The sequence below is a fragment of the Solanum pennellii genome, chromosome 3 (genome assembly GCF_001406875.1).
Source record: "Solanum pennellii chromosome 3, SPENNV200".
Classification (NCBI taxonomy): Eukaryota; Viridiplantae; Streptophyta; class Magnoliopsida; order Solanales; family Solanaceae; genus Solanum; species Solanum pennellii.
In genome coordinates, this window is record NC_028639.1 from 8,578,211 (window position 1) to 8,593,577 (window position 15,367).

At 32.7% G+C, this 15,367-nt stretch overlaps 1 protein-coding gene across 2 annotated transcripts; it reads left to right on the forward strand.

Moving 5' to 3' along the window:
• The first annotated feature begins 3,558 nt into the window (after nt 1–3,558).
• On the forward strand, nt 3,559–13,228 carry LOC107014997 (histone-lysine N-methyltransferase CLF). 2 transcript variants are annotated; one of them, XM_015215140.2, is made up of 17 exons: nt 3,559–3,784; nt 5,162–5,263; nt 5,382–5,707; nt 6,773–6,934; nt 7,462–7,546; nt 7,701–7,844; nt 7,987–8,034; nt 8,127–8,198; nt 8,372–9,090; nt 10,713–10,869; nt 10,987–11,207; nt 11,404–11,535; nt 11,747–11,837; nt 11,997–12,044; nt 12,120–12,248; nt 12,514–12,591; nt 12,672–13,228. In XM_015215140.2, the coding sequence occupies exons 1-17, from the start codon at nt 3,722–3,724 to the stop codon at nt 12,861–12,863; spliced, it is 2,769 nt and encodes a 922-aa protein (XP_015070626.1). In that variant the 5' UTR covers nt 3,559–3,721; the 3' UTR covers nt 12,864–13,228. The 2 variants fall into 2 exon arrangements, with proteins under 2 accessions (XP_015070626.1, XP_015070627.1); XM_015215141.2 differs by having other exon boundaries at nt 3,568–3,784; nt 8,471–9,090.
• Nucleotides 13,229–15,367: the final 2,139 nt, after the last annotated feature.

Here is a 15,367-nt window from a genome sequence, read left to right on the forward strand (position 1 = left end):
TAATGAAAATGGACCACCTAATTTACTTTTATGTGTTATTTGATATTTTTCATAAATTGAAGTCGTTGAATGCCACGTGGTTAGAGAATTGGATAGTGCTAATTGAGTTGAGAAATCTCACTAGCTTCAAGCTGAGAAATGTTTTTTTTTTTAATTTTCTTTATTTTAAAAGCATTAATTTGAAACTTGGATATCTAATATATTTTGAAAAGAGCCGTGTACTATGCTATTTATGCTACTTTAAGCTACCTATCATATTAACCCTCATATGATTACGATATGATATTGTAAAGACTTCATGAAGCATAATTTAGAAGTGATTCTTTTTATAAATCGAAAAGGGCCTAAAATACCGTTAATATATTGGAAATGGTACAAAATTACCCTCCATCCACCTATTGGTTCCAAAATACCATTCCCACCCACCTATTGGGTCCAAAATACCCTTGTCATCCACATTTTGGTTCAAAATTGACCACTTATTTAACGGTTTTATATTTAAATTATTTAAATATTTTTTAAAATATGTGGCGCTCAACTATTTGTTATAATTTAACTTATTAGTATAATTTATAAATCAATCCACTACCACCCCAGTCCTAATTAAATCCCTCTAAATTAATGAACCCGTCACATTATTAATGCAAGTTACTGCCAATTAAGTGTTTTAAAAAATTTTAGAAGTAAATTATCATACATTCAAGTGGCTAAATAAAAATCACCGATAAACTTAAAAGTCTAACTATGTTCATCTTAATTATTCTTACGTCTCAATTATGTGATGTTACTTCATAGGTAATTTTTTTTCAAAATAATATATTAAAGTTTTAAAATAAATCATAAATTTTTATAAAATTATATTTAAAAAAAGTGCATGAATTAATTCGGGATGTATTACTTCTTTACCTTTAATCATAAATTTTTAATTCAATTTTGAAAGAAAGTGTCCTCCTAAATAAGCGGCTCAACCTAAATTTAATTGGGGCTTCGATTCGGACTCGAATAATTTTGAATGTTATTTTGAGGAATCTATAATTTCATCGTGTTTTAGTAGTGTTTATGACGATTTTGATATTATAATTGGATTATTTATTGGGTGAGGTTTAGTTAGTAATGAGTGGGTAGTGGGTTGGTTTATAAATTATTAATAAATTATAATTATAATCAATAGTTGAACGCCAAATATTTTAAAAAATATTTAAAGAGTTTAATTTTAAAACAATTAAAAAGTGGTCAATTTTGAACCCAAAGGTGGATGACAAGGGTATTTTGGAGCCAATAGGTGGATGAAAAGGGCATTTTGGAGACAATAGGTGGATGAAGGGTAATTTTGTACCATTTTCAATACTTTAAGGGGGCGTTTGGTAGGATGTATTAAAAGAAATAATCCATGTATTAGATGTGGTATAATTTAATACTGTGTTTGGTAGGAATGTGAGCCTATGTATAACTAATCCATGGATTAGTTAATACATCCTACATGGTATTATGTGATGTATTGCTAATACCTTCCATTTGGAGGTATTAGCTCTAATACCATGGACTATTCTAGGTAAAGACAAAAATACCCCTCAAATCCTTTTAATATTTAATTTATTTTTTTGATTTTATATTTTATATTTTATATTTATACTAATAAAGTTATTTAAATAAATTAGCTTACAACTTTTATTATTTAGATATAATTTTTTGTTTCTAAAATATGAATTACTTAATCTATTTATTATTAATATAAAATATTATAATCCGACTAATATGTTAATGTTGATGTATGAATTTAAGAACAATTCATAAGTAAAATATTGTCTCTTAATGAAAGTTCATTAAACATTACACAAGTAGTCTAAAACAAGAGTGTGTGTGTGTATATATATACACACACACATCTCGAGTATAAAAGTAGTTTAATTTATTTTTCTATATTTATTTTATATTTTTATTTTATTTTATGATAAAGAGTTTTTTAAAATTTATTGATACAAAACAAAGTTCAATAAATTTTCTCTATAATCATTATAGTTGTGTGACCTTTTGAGTTATTAACTCTAATTTATTAAGATGACAATTATTTACTCTCAAATAATTTAAGTGAGAAAATAGTGAACATGACAATAAAAATTTTATTCTCCTAACTAGTTAAAAATGTTATAAAAAAATAATATTCTCCGTTAATTATCTACTTTGACTCAATTACATGAAATACAAAATCTCATAATAACTCTAGGGTATAATTGGAAAGTTTTTTTTTAAGAAAAACATTTAAACCACACACAAAATTAGATAAGAAACAATGAACCAAACACTTGATAAAAATAATCGCTGCATTACTAATCCCTGTATTGTTAATCCCTGCATTGCTAATCCCTGCATTACTAATCCCTGCATTATTCATTTTTGTACCAAACGACCCCTAAGGGTATTTTAGGCCCTTGTCCGTTTTATAAAATTAGCATTGTATCATACTCCATCTGTTCGGTTTTACTTGTCCACTTTTGAATTGACACACCTTTTAAGAAAATAATTAATGACTTAGTGAGTTTACCTTTTACCCCTATTAATTATGAAGTAGATGAAAATTCTACATTTTTCAAAGTAATTAGTCATTTAATTGTGGGTATAATAAGTAAAAAAATTATCTTTTCTTGATTTATCAAAATGAACAAGTAATTAGTGACATCTATAAAAGGAAAAGTGGACAACTAATTAAGAAAGGAGATAATATATTTATACATTATATTTTTTAATTCCACATGTTATTTCGGAAAACTTGCTTTGTGTGTGTGTGTGGGGGGGGGGGTAAGACAGAGGGACATGCTGATGATTTCACTGTGCTTAGGTGCTTAGGCCCACAATACCCACACATTACTTTGCATAAATGTTATAAATACTGATATTATAAATCATCGATAATTTAACATGCTGATGATTTCACTGTGCTTAGGCCCACAATACCCACACATTACTTTGCGTAAATCTTATAAATACTGATAATATAAATTATCAATAATTTAGTTGGATCGAGATCATATTCTAATTCTAATTATAACTCAACTATGTATATCATGGTGACAACTCACATTATCTTTCACTTTTTTTTTTTAATTTTCTTTAAGGTTGTATTACTCACTTTCTTGTATTTAGATTTTCGTAGATGCTCCTTAATTGTTAAACAAAATTTTAGACTATAATGTTTTTTATTTTATTTCTAAAATGTTATGATCCTTTTGAATTTCATAATATATGCTTCCTTTTAAAGAAAAAACATTTTGTTTAAAAAATGTGACCATTCACAAAATATGATCAATTATACTTTTTTTTTCTTTTACTTATATTAATCAAATCAAATAAAAATAATTTTCACATTTTATTTGTTCAATATAGAAAAAAGCAAAGAAACATAACGTATGGAGATTCTACATTTGAAAAAATTCAAAATAGAGTAGTTGGGTAGTAAGTAATGGTGACAAAAGAGCAGTCATAAATAGGAAAACATAGAATTAAGAGCCAAACATATTTCTTTATATTTAGCAAAATCTTCACTTTAAAATAATTTAATAAATGCACCAACTGAAAAAGAAAAGAAAAGAAAAAAAAAAAGAAAGAGATATACCCAATATTTCTCTGTCGGCCCCTCTCCCTCCCCAACCTAGGGTTTTAACCCGCACCGTCAAAATACGATTCCTACTGGAGCTCCGTTGCTGGATCGATCTTGACACCGGCAATGTCGCCGGCGTCGGATAACTCCCTGTCGGATTCTCAAACACAACGTTTAAATGATCTTTCGGTAAGTCCAGTACATTCTGTAGTTTAATGGTTTCTTCAAATACATTTGATTGTTTTCCAATGTTACACTGAATTTACGAAAGATCTATTAATTTATTTTGTATGATTATTGATTTTTGTAACTTTTATGGCGAATTAACACCTACATTGTATTTCTATAGATCCTTTAGCTCCAGGTTTAGTTAACTCGTATTGATGGAACATAGCTGGAATATTTTTTTAAAAGCACAGATGGGAACATTTAATTTTTTTAGTGTTATTTGTTAGTTTTCTCGAAAAAAAAAAGGTGAATTTTGCCAGCTAGGCATGAAATGAAAAAAAATGTATTGCCAGCTATGTTTTTGATCAAGTTGAAAGGTGGATTTGTTTGATATGTTATATAAAGTTTGATGTTTTAATGGAGACACTGCTGTACCATGGAAGTTCATGGCTAATTCAGAGTTTTGGTTGTGCAGTATAATTGGAAATCTAGTACTGACAATGGACTTCTTTTTGTTCATAGAGATAATATGAGCTTCTTTCCATGATTTCATAAATTCAATGTACATCTACCTTGTTTTTGAGAAATTAAATGTCGAAGACATCATAAATCAGTTCCAAGTAGGTAATATGAACTGTGGCGGATCCATGATTTTTACTGAGAGGGTTCAAAAAATAAATATGGAGTGTTTGAGAATTGAACTTGAACCTCAAGATGAATTTTGAACTCATATATATATATATATATATATATACACACACACACACACACACACACACACATACTACGTACGTACGTACGTATAGAATTAAAAAATTATCTCGTATAGATAGTGTAATTTTTTGCCGAGTGGGTTAGGGTGAATACCCTTGGCCCCCTCTAGATGTACCCTTTTATTGACTATGTCACGTGTGGGAGGCTCTCACTTCAAATTTTGAGGATGGGAAAACATTTATCTATTCTACATTTGAGTATTTGTTAATTGTTAATTCTTTTTTTATGATCGTGGTGTCCGGGCTAGCTTTCGCGTACCTTGATTAATTCCATAGGATACATGCCATCTCCTTAGCAACAGGTATCAGACAACTCTGTCCACCAAGTCTAGTTACATATGAGAAGAATTACTTAGTGTTTGCTGGATAGTGGACCTGAGGCCTCATGGTTCTCAATCACTTCATTGACCACTAGGCCACATCCTTGGGGGTGTCAATTGTCAATCCTCTTGCCACCAATAATTCCATTTTCCATTTTTGTGAGTATAAAATGAAAATGCCTGTGTCCAAATTAAGTGGAATAGCTATTGAGGAGTCATAGCTAGTATGCAAATGAGGCATTGTTGTTGTTGTAAAATTGGAAGACTATTATTCTAAGTATTTTAAGCTGTTATTTTCTTGACAGATTGTTTCTCCTGAAGAAGCAACTGTAGAACCCGATGAAGTATTATCAGTTATTGAATCTTTGAAGAGAAAAATTGCTTCTGAACGTGCTGATTATATTAAGGTGCTCTTTCTGTATTTCAGTTTGTCCTGCATTCTGCCCAACAATTAGTCTGAATTTTGATTAAGGGTATCTTTACTGTATTTGACAACTAATGAGACCTGATTTCTTCTCCTCTCAGAAAAGGGTAGAAGGAAATACACAAAAGTTGGAGAATTTGACAAAGGATCTTTATAATTTGGCAACAGAGAGAAAATGTCTTGAAATTTTTGATGCTGGCGGAAAAAATGATCTACTATCGAAAAGACAAAAGGATGCACTTGATATGCAAAATGGCATTGATACCAGTAATGGAGACGATGATAGTAATAGCTCTGAAGATGATGGATACGCCACTTCTGCAATTCTTTTAGGATCAAGTATTGCAGTCAAGAATGCTGTACGTCCCATTAAACTTCCAGAAGTAAAACGCATCCCTCCATATACTTCATGGATATTTTTGGATAGGTATGTTATGTCTTCACAAAGTACGCATCTGCTGTTGAAGTTCTATATTTGCATCCTTAACAGCTTGTGGTTTCATGCACCCCAGCTATATTAATAAAGGTTCCTCTAAAACTGTACATGTATTGAGAATAACTATTAACCATTTTTCCTTGTCTTTGATTAGTTTGTTAGCTGTTAATCTTACCAAGAATAGGAAACTTTTATCCAATGTTTGTATTCTGTAGTGACAGCAATACAGACCCCATATCCTCTTAATTTATAGTCTATAGCAGCTTTGATCTTAATCTCTTGTATGATATACTTTAATACCCTATACTTCAGGACTTCTTTATAATTAATTTTCTGATAGGCGTATTGATCAACTTCGATGCAGTAGTAGATTTAGTTGATTCTTGTGTTAGATTTGTTTCCTCCCTCTTCACAAAGAACTTCTCTTTTCTTACAAATAGAAGAATCATTAATGAACACTAAGTTTGGTGTCCAAAATTATTTACAAGCTTCGCAACATGCTATTTCTCTTTATTACCAAAAACGCAAGTGAAATAAAAAGGATCTTTTAATGCTTCCTACATCATTATCACAGCTAAGAAAAATCTCCTATTCAATTTCTTCCATATACTCCAAAAGGGACAAAGTGGCGTCGACTTCCATGTTGCCTTCCGCACATCAACTTTGTTAATATATCCTTGTTTCACGTATTAGTTTGTATAGTCCCTCTTTTCTTGAAAGTTGCCTCCCAGAAGTCAGAATGGAAAAAAATGATTCTTCTCTTTATGTGGATTATTGCAATGCTTTTCGGCTTTAGGGCTGTCATGAATGTCTATATATTTCATTATCTTACTTGTTTTTTTAATATGTTGTCCAGAGACAGGAAATTGACCCTAAAATATTAAATTTCCAGTGACATCACATTTTGATTGGTGTAGTGTCGAAGTGTTAATTATAGCTATTTGCAGTTATTCTTGTAACATTACATTTTGATTGGTGTAGTGTCGAAGTGTTAATTATAGCTATTTGCAGTTGTATTCTTGTAATTTTAATTTTCTGGTCCTATGAGTTTTGCAGAAATCAGAGAATGACAGAGGATCAATCTGTGGTTGGTCGTAGAAGAATTTATTATGACCAGAATGGTGGGGAAACTTTAATTTGTAGTGATAGTGACGAGGAAGTACTTGAAGAAGAAGAAGAAAAGAAGGTGTTTGCAGAGTCCGAAGATTATATGCTGCGGTTGGTATAATTAAGCTACCTGAATTCAATTTCGCCCTTTAGTAGTAGTCTTGTCTTCTGGTATAAAGAGATTTTTTCAGGGAATACTTATTTTATTTATATAGTTTCAAGAAAAACGATGGTGTCATGTTTTTCTCTGAAGGAGTAATCATTCTTTTGCTAGTCCATTGGGGTGGACCATAAAGGGGGTGGGGGTTAGTATTAGAGAATTGGATCAATATTTCCTCCCAATGTTGTTCGATATCCCCATAAAAAGATGCATCTGTTACGTATGCCATGGTTATTAATATGTATATGTATATAATACTTAAATATACAAAACCTATACATTTGCTGCCTATTTTGTAAACTAGATCATACAAAGGCATATTGTAATTATCTCTACTTTTTTTTTTCCGATGTGTTGCTCTGTTCATTAAGATATACTTAAATCTTAAGCTAAATCTTGTTTTTCTCTGAATGTAAAACTGTCTTTGTGTCACAAATACAATGGTCAAGATGATGTATCTTTGTCTGCTTATTCACAGAATGACTATCAAAGAAGTTGGCTTGTCCGATATTGTGTTGGGTTTGCTAGGACAGTGCTTGTCTAGAAAGCCTAGTGAAGTGAAGGTACACGCGTGGTTTTGATATTTGTTACACTTTACTATAAGTGCTCATTATCTAATAGAAAACTGGTCATAGTGTGAACTCTGGTCCAGCTGTTCCCCATTTTTTGGTTTTTGCTGACTCTACAGAGATAAAACACCATCAAACATTTATACAGGCAAGATATGAAGCTCTTGTTAAGGCAGATGATGCAGGCACTTCAAAGAATGAGTTCACGGAAAGTTCTTTAGATTTATATCTTGCCAAAGATCTTGATGCTGCTCTGGATTCTTTTGATAATCTATTTTGTCGTCGATGTCTTGTGAGTATATCTTTGGTTATTCCTCTTTACTTTTTCGCTACCAGACGACCACATTATATGTTAGATCAAATCTTCTATCTCGCTGTTGTTTTATTTACTACTACTAACTAATAATATGTTCTCATTTTGCCCAAACTGGCAGGTCTTTGATTGTAGATTACATGGATGTTCACAGGATCTTATATTTCCTGTACGTTATTGGTCTTCCGACAGATGTTTCATTACCTTGGAACTGTGTGTACTCGAAATGGGATGCTTATGATGTCTTTTTACATTAATTAGGCGGAAAAACAATCACCATGGTACTGCTCCAATGCAGATATGGAGCCCTGTGGACCAAATTGCTTCAGCCTGGTATCTGTCTTCTTTTCTATTGTACAATGTCTGTAGATTGAGGATCAATTCAGCGTTCTGCTTTTTTTCTTAATGTAAAAAATACTAGCATTTCAAATTAGGTATCTGTTCTGGTTTTTGTACCACTTTTTGGACCAACTACCTCCAAATCTTATGTTTTTTTATTCACCTAGGCCAAAAAGTTCGAAAGTAATGCTACAGTGATCTCTCCTCAGTGTGCTAGTCATGGAGAAAAATCCATTCTGCCATCTGATGTTGCTAATAATACTCAGATGCCAGGTAGGAAGCATGTATCAAGAAGATCAAAGTCTTCAAAAGGTGAAGGTGCTCCAAATGCAAAAAACATCTCTGAGAGCAGTGATTCAGATATTAGACCCGTAAATGATATCACTTCTAATGAGCGTTCTTCATCTCCATCAAAAAGCAAATCTGACAATAAAGATGGCAGCAACAAAAGAAACAGCAAGCGAATAGCTGAACATGTTCTAGTTGCCATTAAGAAAAGACAGAAGAAAATGGCAGTATTAGAATCTGATACTGTTGCAAGTGAAAGTCTAGGTTTCAAAGATTTGAATCTTCACTCTATTTCACGGAAGGAAAATGAAGATGCGAGTCCATCTTCACAAAAAGCACAATGTCATAGTACTAAAAGGTCTAGGAGGAAAAACTCTCCAGTTTTGGACAGTAAAAATTCTTTGCAAGGCAAGGCTTTTGGTTGCAAAGTGATGGAAGTTAACAGTGAAAAACCTGTGGCAAATTGTGATGACACATTGGGGAAAAATGAAAAAGTGGGTGAGAATAACTGCAAACAAGAAGTAGATGGTACTAAATCTTGGAGACCCATTGAAAAGGCTCTCTTTGAAAAGGGTCTAGAAATGTTTGGCAGAAGCAGGTTGGTAAACTCCAAAACTTTGATTTGCTACATCTCTGCTCTTGCTTATGTGGCTTCTGTATATGTTGTGCATTTCATATAAGTTTTTGGTGTTTGGTATTATAAGGTGTGAAGTTTTCACTTGCTCATCTCTTGCCTTCTGACTAAAAATGAAAATGATGCACTGCATTTTAGTTACATCCTTGTGCACCATTGTCCAATAAAGAACAAAGACATGCTGGCTTGGATTACTTTTTTGATGCTGTAGATTCCAATCCCACAATGTAAATGCAGTTAACTGTTATGGATTGGTTTGATCCTGATGGTAGTCAGTAGGAAGACTTCTGCATTACTTATCATACGAGTACACCTGTCCAACTTGGCCTGTTATCAACTCACAACCTTTATAAATTTGGTTGCCACCGATGAAAGTGTGCACCAAGATTTCTATTTCAAAAAGAAAAAAGTCTGCACCAAGATTTTCGACTGCTCAAAGTATACATAATGTAAGCTTCTTGTCACTAAATTGCAATCTTTTTTTTTTTTTTGGATATGTCACTAACTTGCCATCCTTAAATGAGAGAATGTAAATTTATCCTAGGGTATTGTAGTTTGTGCAGGGAGGTCATAGTTCATGATCTGATGTCACATGCTACTTGTTTCATTTTTAGTTTGGAATATATATCATATCTACCCATAAAGTGGCAGCTATCTTTACTCTCAGACATTAGAAACATAGGGTCTGTTTGGAAAGCCACCATCTGTCCTGTTTGATTGTCACAATGTTTGCACAATTACAATCATAAGGTTATATTAAATTTTAAGAGTACTCTTTGGTTGCACAATTGCAATCATAAGGTTATATTAAATTTTAAGAATAAAAAATAATCATCTAAATTTAAAAATATATATTAGACAAATAAGAGACTTTATAACTGATTTTGAATTAAATATTTAAGATATATATTATCTTTTGAAAATATATTAATCAACAAACATGTTCTTAACTAATATTATAAAAAATAAATAATTTATATATTTCAAATTAGTATATTTTAATTAAATTTATAATAAAAACTAAAAGTAAAAGATTTCTATGAAAATCGTAAAATACATGTTTGACAAAAATTAATATTATAAATATAATGTCATAAATTATGAAAACATTTGACAAAAAAATAATCTATCAAGTCCGACTAAAAAATAAATGACTTATCAAGTCAATAAAAATGACGTTTGAAATAAAACATAAGTTCTAAATTCAATTTTTTATTTTTTTAGCATAACTTCCTAAAAATTGAAGTGTAATTACCACCTGCCAGTTACATCTAATTACTTGCTGACCAAATAACATGGCCCAACCAAACATGTTAGACAATGTAGTTATGCGCAATTACACCAAATTCAATTACTAGGATGACTTTCCAAACAGGCCCTTTGGAAATTAGGATTGGTCCAGACTTATTAAGTTGAACTGAGACAGCCTTAAAGCTTTGTTATAATAAAAGTTCAGTTGAGTTGTTCAAACCACTGACCAAGAAAACCTATTGAGGAACTCTTTTGTGTTTCATCGATCACAAATTCCAAATTTTTTCCTTTGAATGTTAAATTTGAGTGCCTTATGAACTTTATTTGTTATACAGCTGTTTGATTGCTCGAAACCTCATGAATGGTTTGAAGACATGCTGGGAGGTTTTCCAGTACATGAACAATTCCGGGAATAAGCTATTCTCAGGCACAGGTGATGGGATGGATGGCATTCTTGAAGGTGGTTGCAATGGTGATGGTCAGGAAATCATGGTCAGTGTTTGCTTTTATTATTTATATTTTGCCTGATGTTCTCTTGGTAAGGGAAGTTGAATCATAGCCCACTTAGTTAAAACCCTGTGGTGTTAAGGTTTCTTGATATACTTTTAGGGTAATGAACCTCGAAGAAGATCCAGATTTTTGCGTAGAAGAGGCAGAGTTCGCCGATTAAAATACACGTGGAAATCCACTGGATACCATGCAATTAGGAAACGGATTTCTGAGAGGAAGGATCAACCCTGTCGGCAGTTTAATCCATGTGGCTGTCAAGGCCCCTGTGGAAAGGAGTGTCCCTGTATTGTAAATGGGACCTGCTGTGAAAAATACTGTGGGTAAGCCATCATTTTTTTCTTGAAATTGTATAAGATTTTCTCATTTAACATTTGCTTTTTACATATCAAAAAAGAGATTGCTATGAGATGCCATGAAGCAAGACTCAGTTTCTTTTGCCATACACGGTGTTAATCATTGATTTAATGCTTTGGTTAGCTAATGATCCTTGAATGCTTTGCTATTCTTGTTTCCTAGATGTCCAAAGGGTTGCAAGAATAGGTTTCGTGGTTGTCATTGTGCCAAAAGTCAGTGTAGGAGCCGTCAATGCCCTTGCTTTGCTGCTGGTAGGGAATGTGATCCTGATGTTTGTCGAAATTGTTGGATCAGGTGCGCTCCATTAGTCATGCTGTTATTTTCTGTTGCTTTCTAGTTCCTGGAAGTTGTTAACTTATTAGTACTTGCTAATCATCTTGTCCTTCTAGTTGATAGTTGTCGTGGCTTTACCCCACCTCAAATCTCACCTTTACCAAAGTGAACGAACTTAATTTTAGTACTCATCTTCTTTTTTTTTCATGTGCCTGTTATTTGGATTTCCCAGTTGTGGCGATGGTACGCTTGGGGTTCCTCCACAAAGAGGTGATAGTCATGAATGCAGGAATATGAAACTACTTCTCAAACAGCAACAGAAGGTACTTATATTTGTTATTTCTTCTTGAAATTGGTGAAGGTTTACCACATAGACAAGTAATATGTTTGTCTTACTTTCCTTTTTAGTCTGTTTAAAAAGAATGCCTCTTTCCTAATTTGGCAACTCTAGGCTTATGAGGATGCATTATGTTCGTCTACAGGTACTTCTCGGAAGATCTGATGTTTCTGGTTGGGGGGCTTTCTTGAAGGTAAGATCTGACAATTGATGGGATATATATAGCAGAAACATGTTTCTTTGCGCCTAACTTTAAGCATTATTTCAGAATACTGTTGGAAAACATGAATACCTTGGGGAGTACACAGGTGAATTAATTTCACACCGTGAAGCAGACAAGCGTGGCAAAATTTATGACCGTGAAAATTCTTCATTTCTCTTCAATCTTAATGATCAGGTATGAGACATGACTACTTCTATACTCTGCTATTTGTATTTAGTCCCAAAAACTTTCTCATTAACTATGTCAATATGAATCACTTGTCTTTTTTCCTTCTGAAAAAACATATGATTGTGAAAAATCTACATTTCTCTTCAGTCTTAATTATCAGGCATGAGACATGACACCCTGTCTGTATACTATGCTCTTTGTATTTAGTCCTTCAAATTAACGGTCTCATACACTGTGTCATATGAATCACATATCTTTTTGTCCGCTGCAGTTTGTGCTTGATGCACACCGGAAAGGTGACAAACTAAAATTTGCGAACCATTCTCCTGTTCCAAATTGCTATGCTAAGGTAGTTGAATTCACATAAAAAAATTTCCAGGTCATGTTAGAATTCCTGTTTATTTATTGCTGAATTAACTCTTTTGATAGGTCATGATGGTGGCTGGAGATCACAGAGTTGGTATCTTTGCCAATGAAAGAATTTGCGCTGGAGAAGAACTCTTTTATGATTATCGTTATGAGCCAGACAGTGCACCTGCCTGGGCGAGGAAGCCCGAGGCATCTGGTACTAGGAAAGAGGATGCTGCTCCTTCAAGTGGTCGTGCTAGGAAGCATACATAATTGAGTGCCCATTTAACTGATTTTTTGATCCGTTAATTCTCATTCTTTTGCGCAACTCATCATTGACGACCACCAGATAGAGCTTCTAATCATTCCATTCCTGGAGAGGCCATTGCAATCTCCATTTTAACTGATTATAGACTTTTTTTGTTTTGGACTAGGCCATTCTCAGATTTGAGTATATCAAGCGGGAAAATGATTATATGCTTAGTAGCAAACATTGTTTTTCATGTAAACATAGAATGCACATTGATCAATTATTTTCCCAATACAATCTTGGAATATCGTATCTTGGGGGAAATAGGATGTCTATCCATGAAATTTATTGATCGTCTTGTGCTGTTATAGTAATTTTGTTCTATTGCATAAGACCTGGATGAGAGCATATGCATTGGTGAAATTCAAAATGCTGGTTTACTTTTACATCCTCATGCCTCAATGGTTCCTAAAGGTGAAGATCTCTTTTCGACTAGCAATTTTAGGTACTAGGTTCGTAGGCTATGTTTGGTAGGAGGGAAAAAGTTATTCTTCTTTTTTTTTTTTGGGAAATAAGTGATTTTCTTGCTACATTTTAGTGTTTGTTAGTAAACCCTCCCTTGGTCCGTCCCCATAGCAAGCATCTTATTGGCTTCTCACCTTGGATTGAGAGTCCGTCTTCTAATCCGAAAGAATAGTTGTCTTGAAGAATAAATTATCCAGGAACATTAAGGTACAATTAGATAAATATTACTCCCTCCGTTTTGTTTTACGTGACACCATTTCCTTTTTGGTCAGTCCCAAAAGAATATCATATTTCCTTATATGGTAAGTATTTAAAGATACAATTTCTGTTACCCTTGTTGGTTCCACTTGATTTTAGATAGTACTCTAATATATTTATGAGAAGAGAGAAAAGTAAGTCTACTTTTGAAGGACAATTTGGTAAACAATTCAAAGTCTTCATTTATTTTTTAAACTCCATATCGGGTCAAATGATGCTACATAAAATCGGACTAAAGGAGTATAACATTGGACCTGGACCCGTATCCCGACCTGAGACCTACTTGACTCCAACATCTAACACGGCCTCATTTAAGCATTACTTTCAAAATACGGTTGGAAGACATGAATACCTTGGGGATGTATATAAGTGAATTAACTTAACATCGTGAAGCGACAAGCATGAGAAGATTTATGATCGTGAATTTTCTTCACCTTTCTCTTCAGTCTTAATTATCAGGCAAGAGACATGACAATTGTTCTTAGATGAATTAATAGAGATCTATTTTATTCCAAAATAAGCTAGTGCTACAAGTCTTAGTACAAACGAGAAATACAAGAAATTTATATTATATACACGCACTGTCATGTGCATAAAAAAAATTAAATTTAAAATATTTATACACGTGTTCGTGTGTATGTATCACCGCATTACTTGAAACCGAGTCTTGACTCCACATCAGCGCAAAAGGTGCATGAAAATACAAAAAAAATTAATTTTGGGAGGGGGGAGGGGGGGGGGGGAGTAATAGGACCCTAGTAAAATTAATCTGTGTCGCTAAGATTTTAGTTATAATTCAGGGGATACTCATGTGTTATCCCAATTTTTCTTTATAGTTACCTAGTTTCTGGAAAGCGCTTTGCACATGTATTACATGTGAAATCTTATAAATTTGTTAGAACATAAAAATTCTATGAGAACACACATGTTATGAGTAATAAAATACTAATTTGAGCCTAAATAAATATACAAATTAAAGAAGTCTACTAAGGAAAAAATACAAAAAAAAAAAAAAAAAAAATACAACTTACACATTCTTTTTAGGACTGTAATCGTAACAATATTGATGAAAAAAGAAATATAGAATCAATACAAAATTTTTCGAGTTCTTGTCGACTTCTTCTCCTATATAGCCTCTTCATTGAGCCAAACAAAAGCATGAATCAAATAAAAAAATAATGATATAAACACTCTACTACTCTAATTATACTGAAAAGCATAACCTTGAATAGGAATCACGTGGACCAAAAAATTGGATTTATAAATATAAAAATGGAGGAATACTAAAGTATCTTCAAAATTTGAAACTAAATATTTATAGGTTATAAATATAATAAGTATGAAAGTTATAAATTCCTAGATGTCGCCGACACTCGAGAATCATTGACGGCCCCCAAGCAAACCCTTGACCTCAATGACTGTTTAGTAGAAGACTAACTCAAGCATTATTAAGTTTAAAATATGAAGAAGAGCATATAAAAACATATATAAAATCTAAAACTGTATGAGAATACTAAAATATAACAATTCAAAGTTTTAGCAAAACATCCAAATAAATAAATAAATAGTGAAAGACTCTCTAACTTTGTGTGTCCATGAATCCTCTAGTGTCTAAAAATATGGTGTCGGGCAAGACCCACGACACCTCAAAATCCTAGGACTACTTAAGCAATAAAATTAGAGTCCTTCGAGAACAAGGATACCTCACCAAAAGCTAATAAGTGGTGGGTGTGATCTCAATAAA

Bases quoted from the DNA above. Each gene is read 5' to 3' on its own strand.
- LOC107014997 (XM_015215140.2), top strand. From the start codon at position 3,722: ATGTCGCCGGCGTCGGATAACTCCCTGTCGGATTCTCAAACACAACGT. The intron at 6,935-7,461 runs GTTGGTATAATT...GCTTATTCACAG, and splicing joins TCCGAAGATTATATGCTGCG to AATGACTATCAAAGAAGTTG. The intron at 10,870-10,986 runs GTCAGTGTTTGC...ATATACTTTTAG, and splicing joins GTGATGGTCAGGAAATCATG to GGTAATGAACCTCGAAGAAG.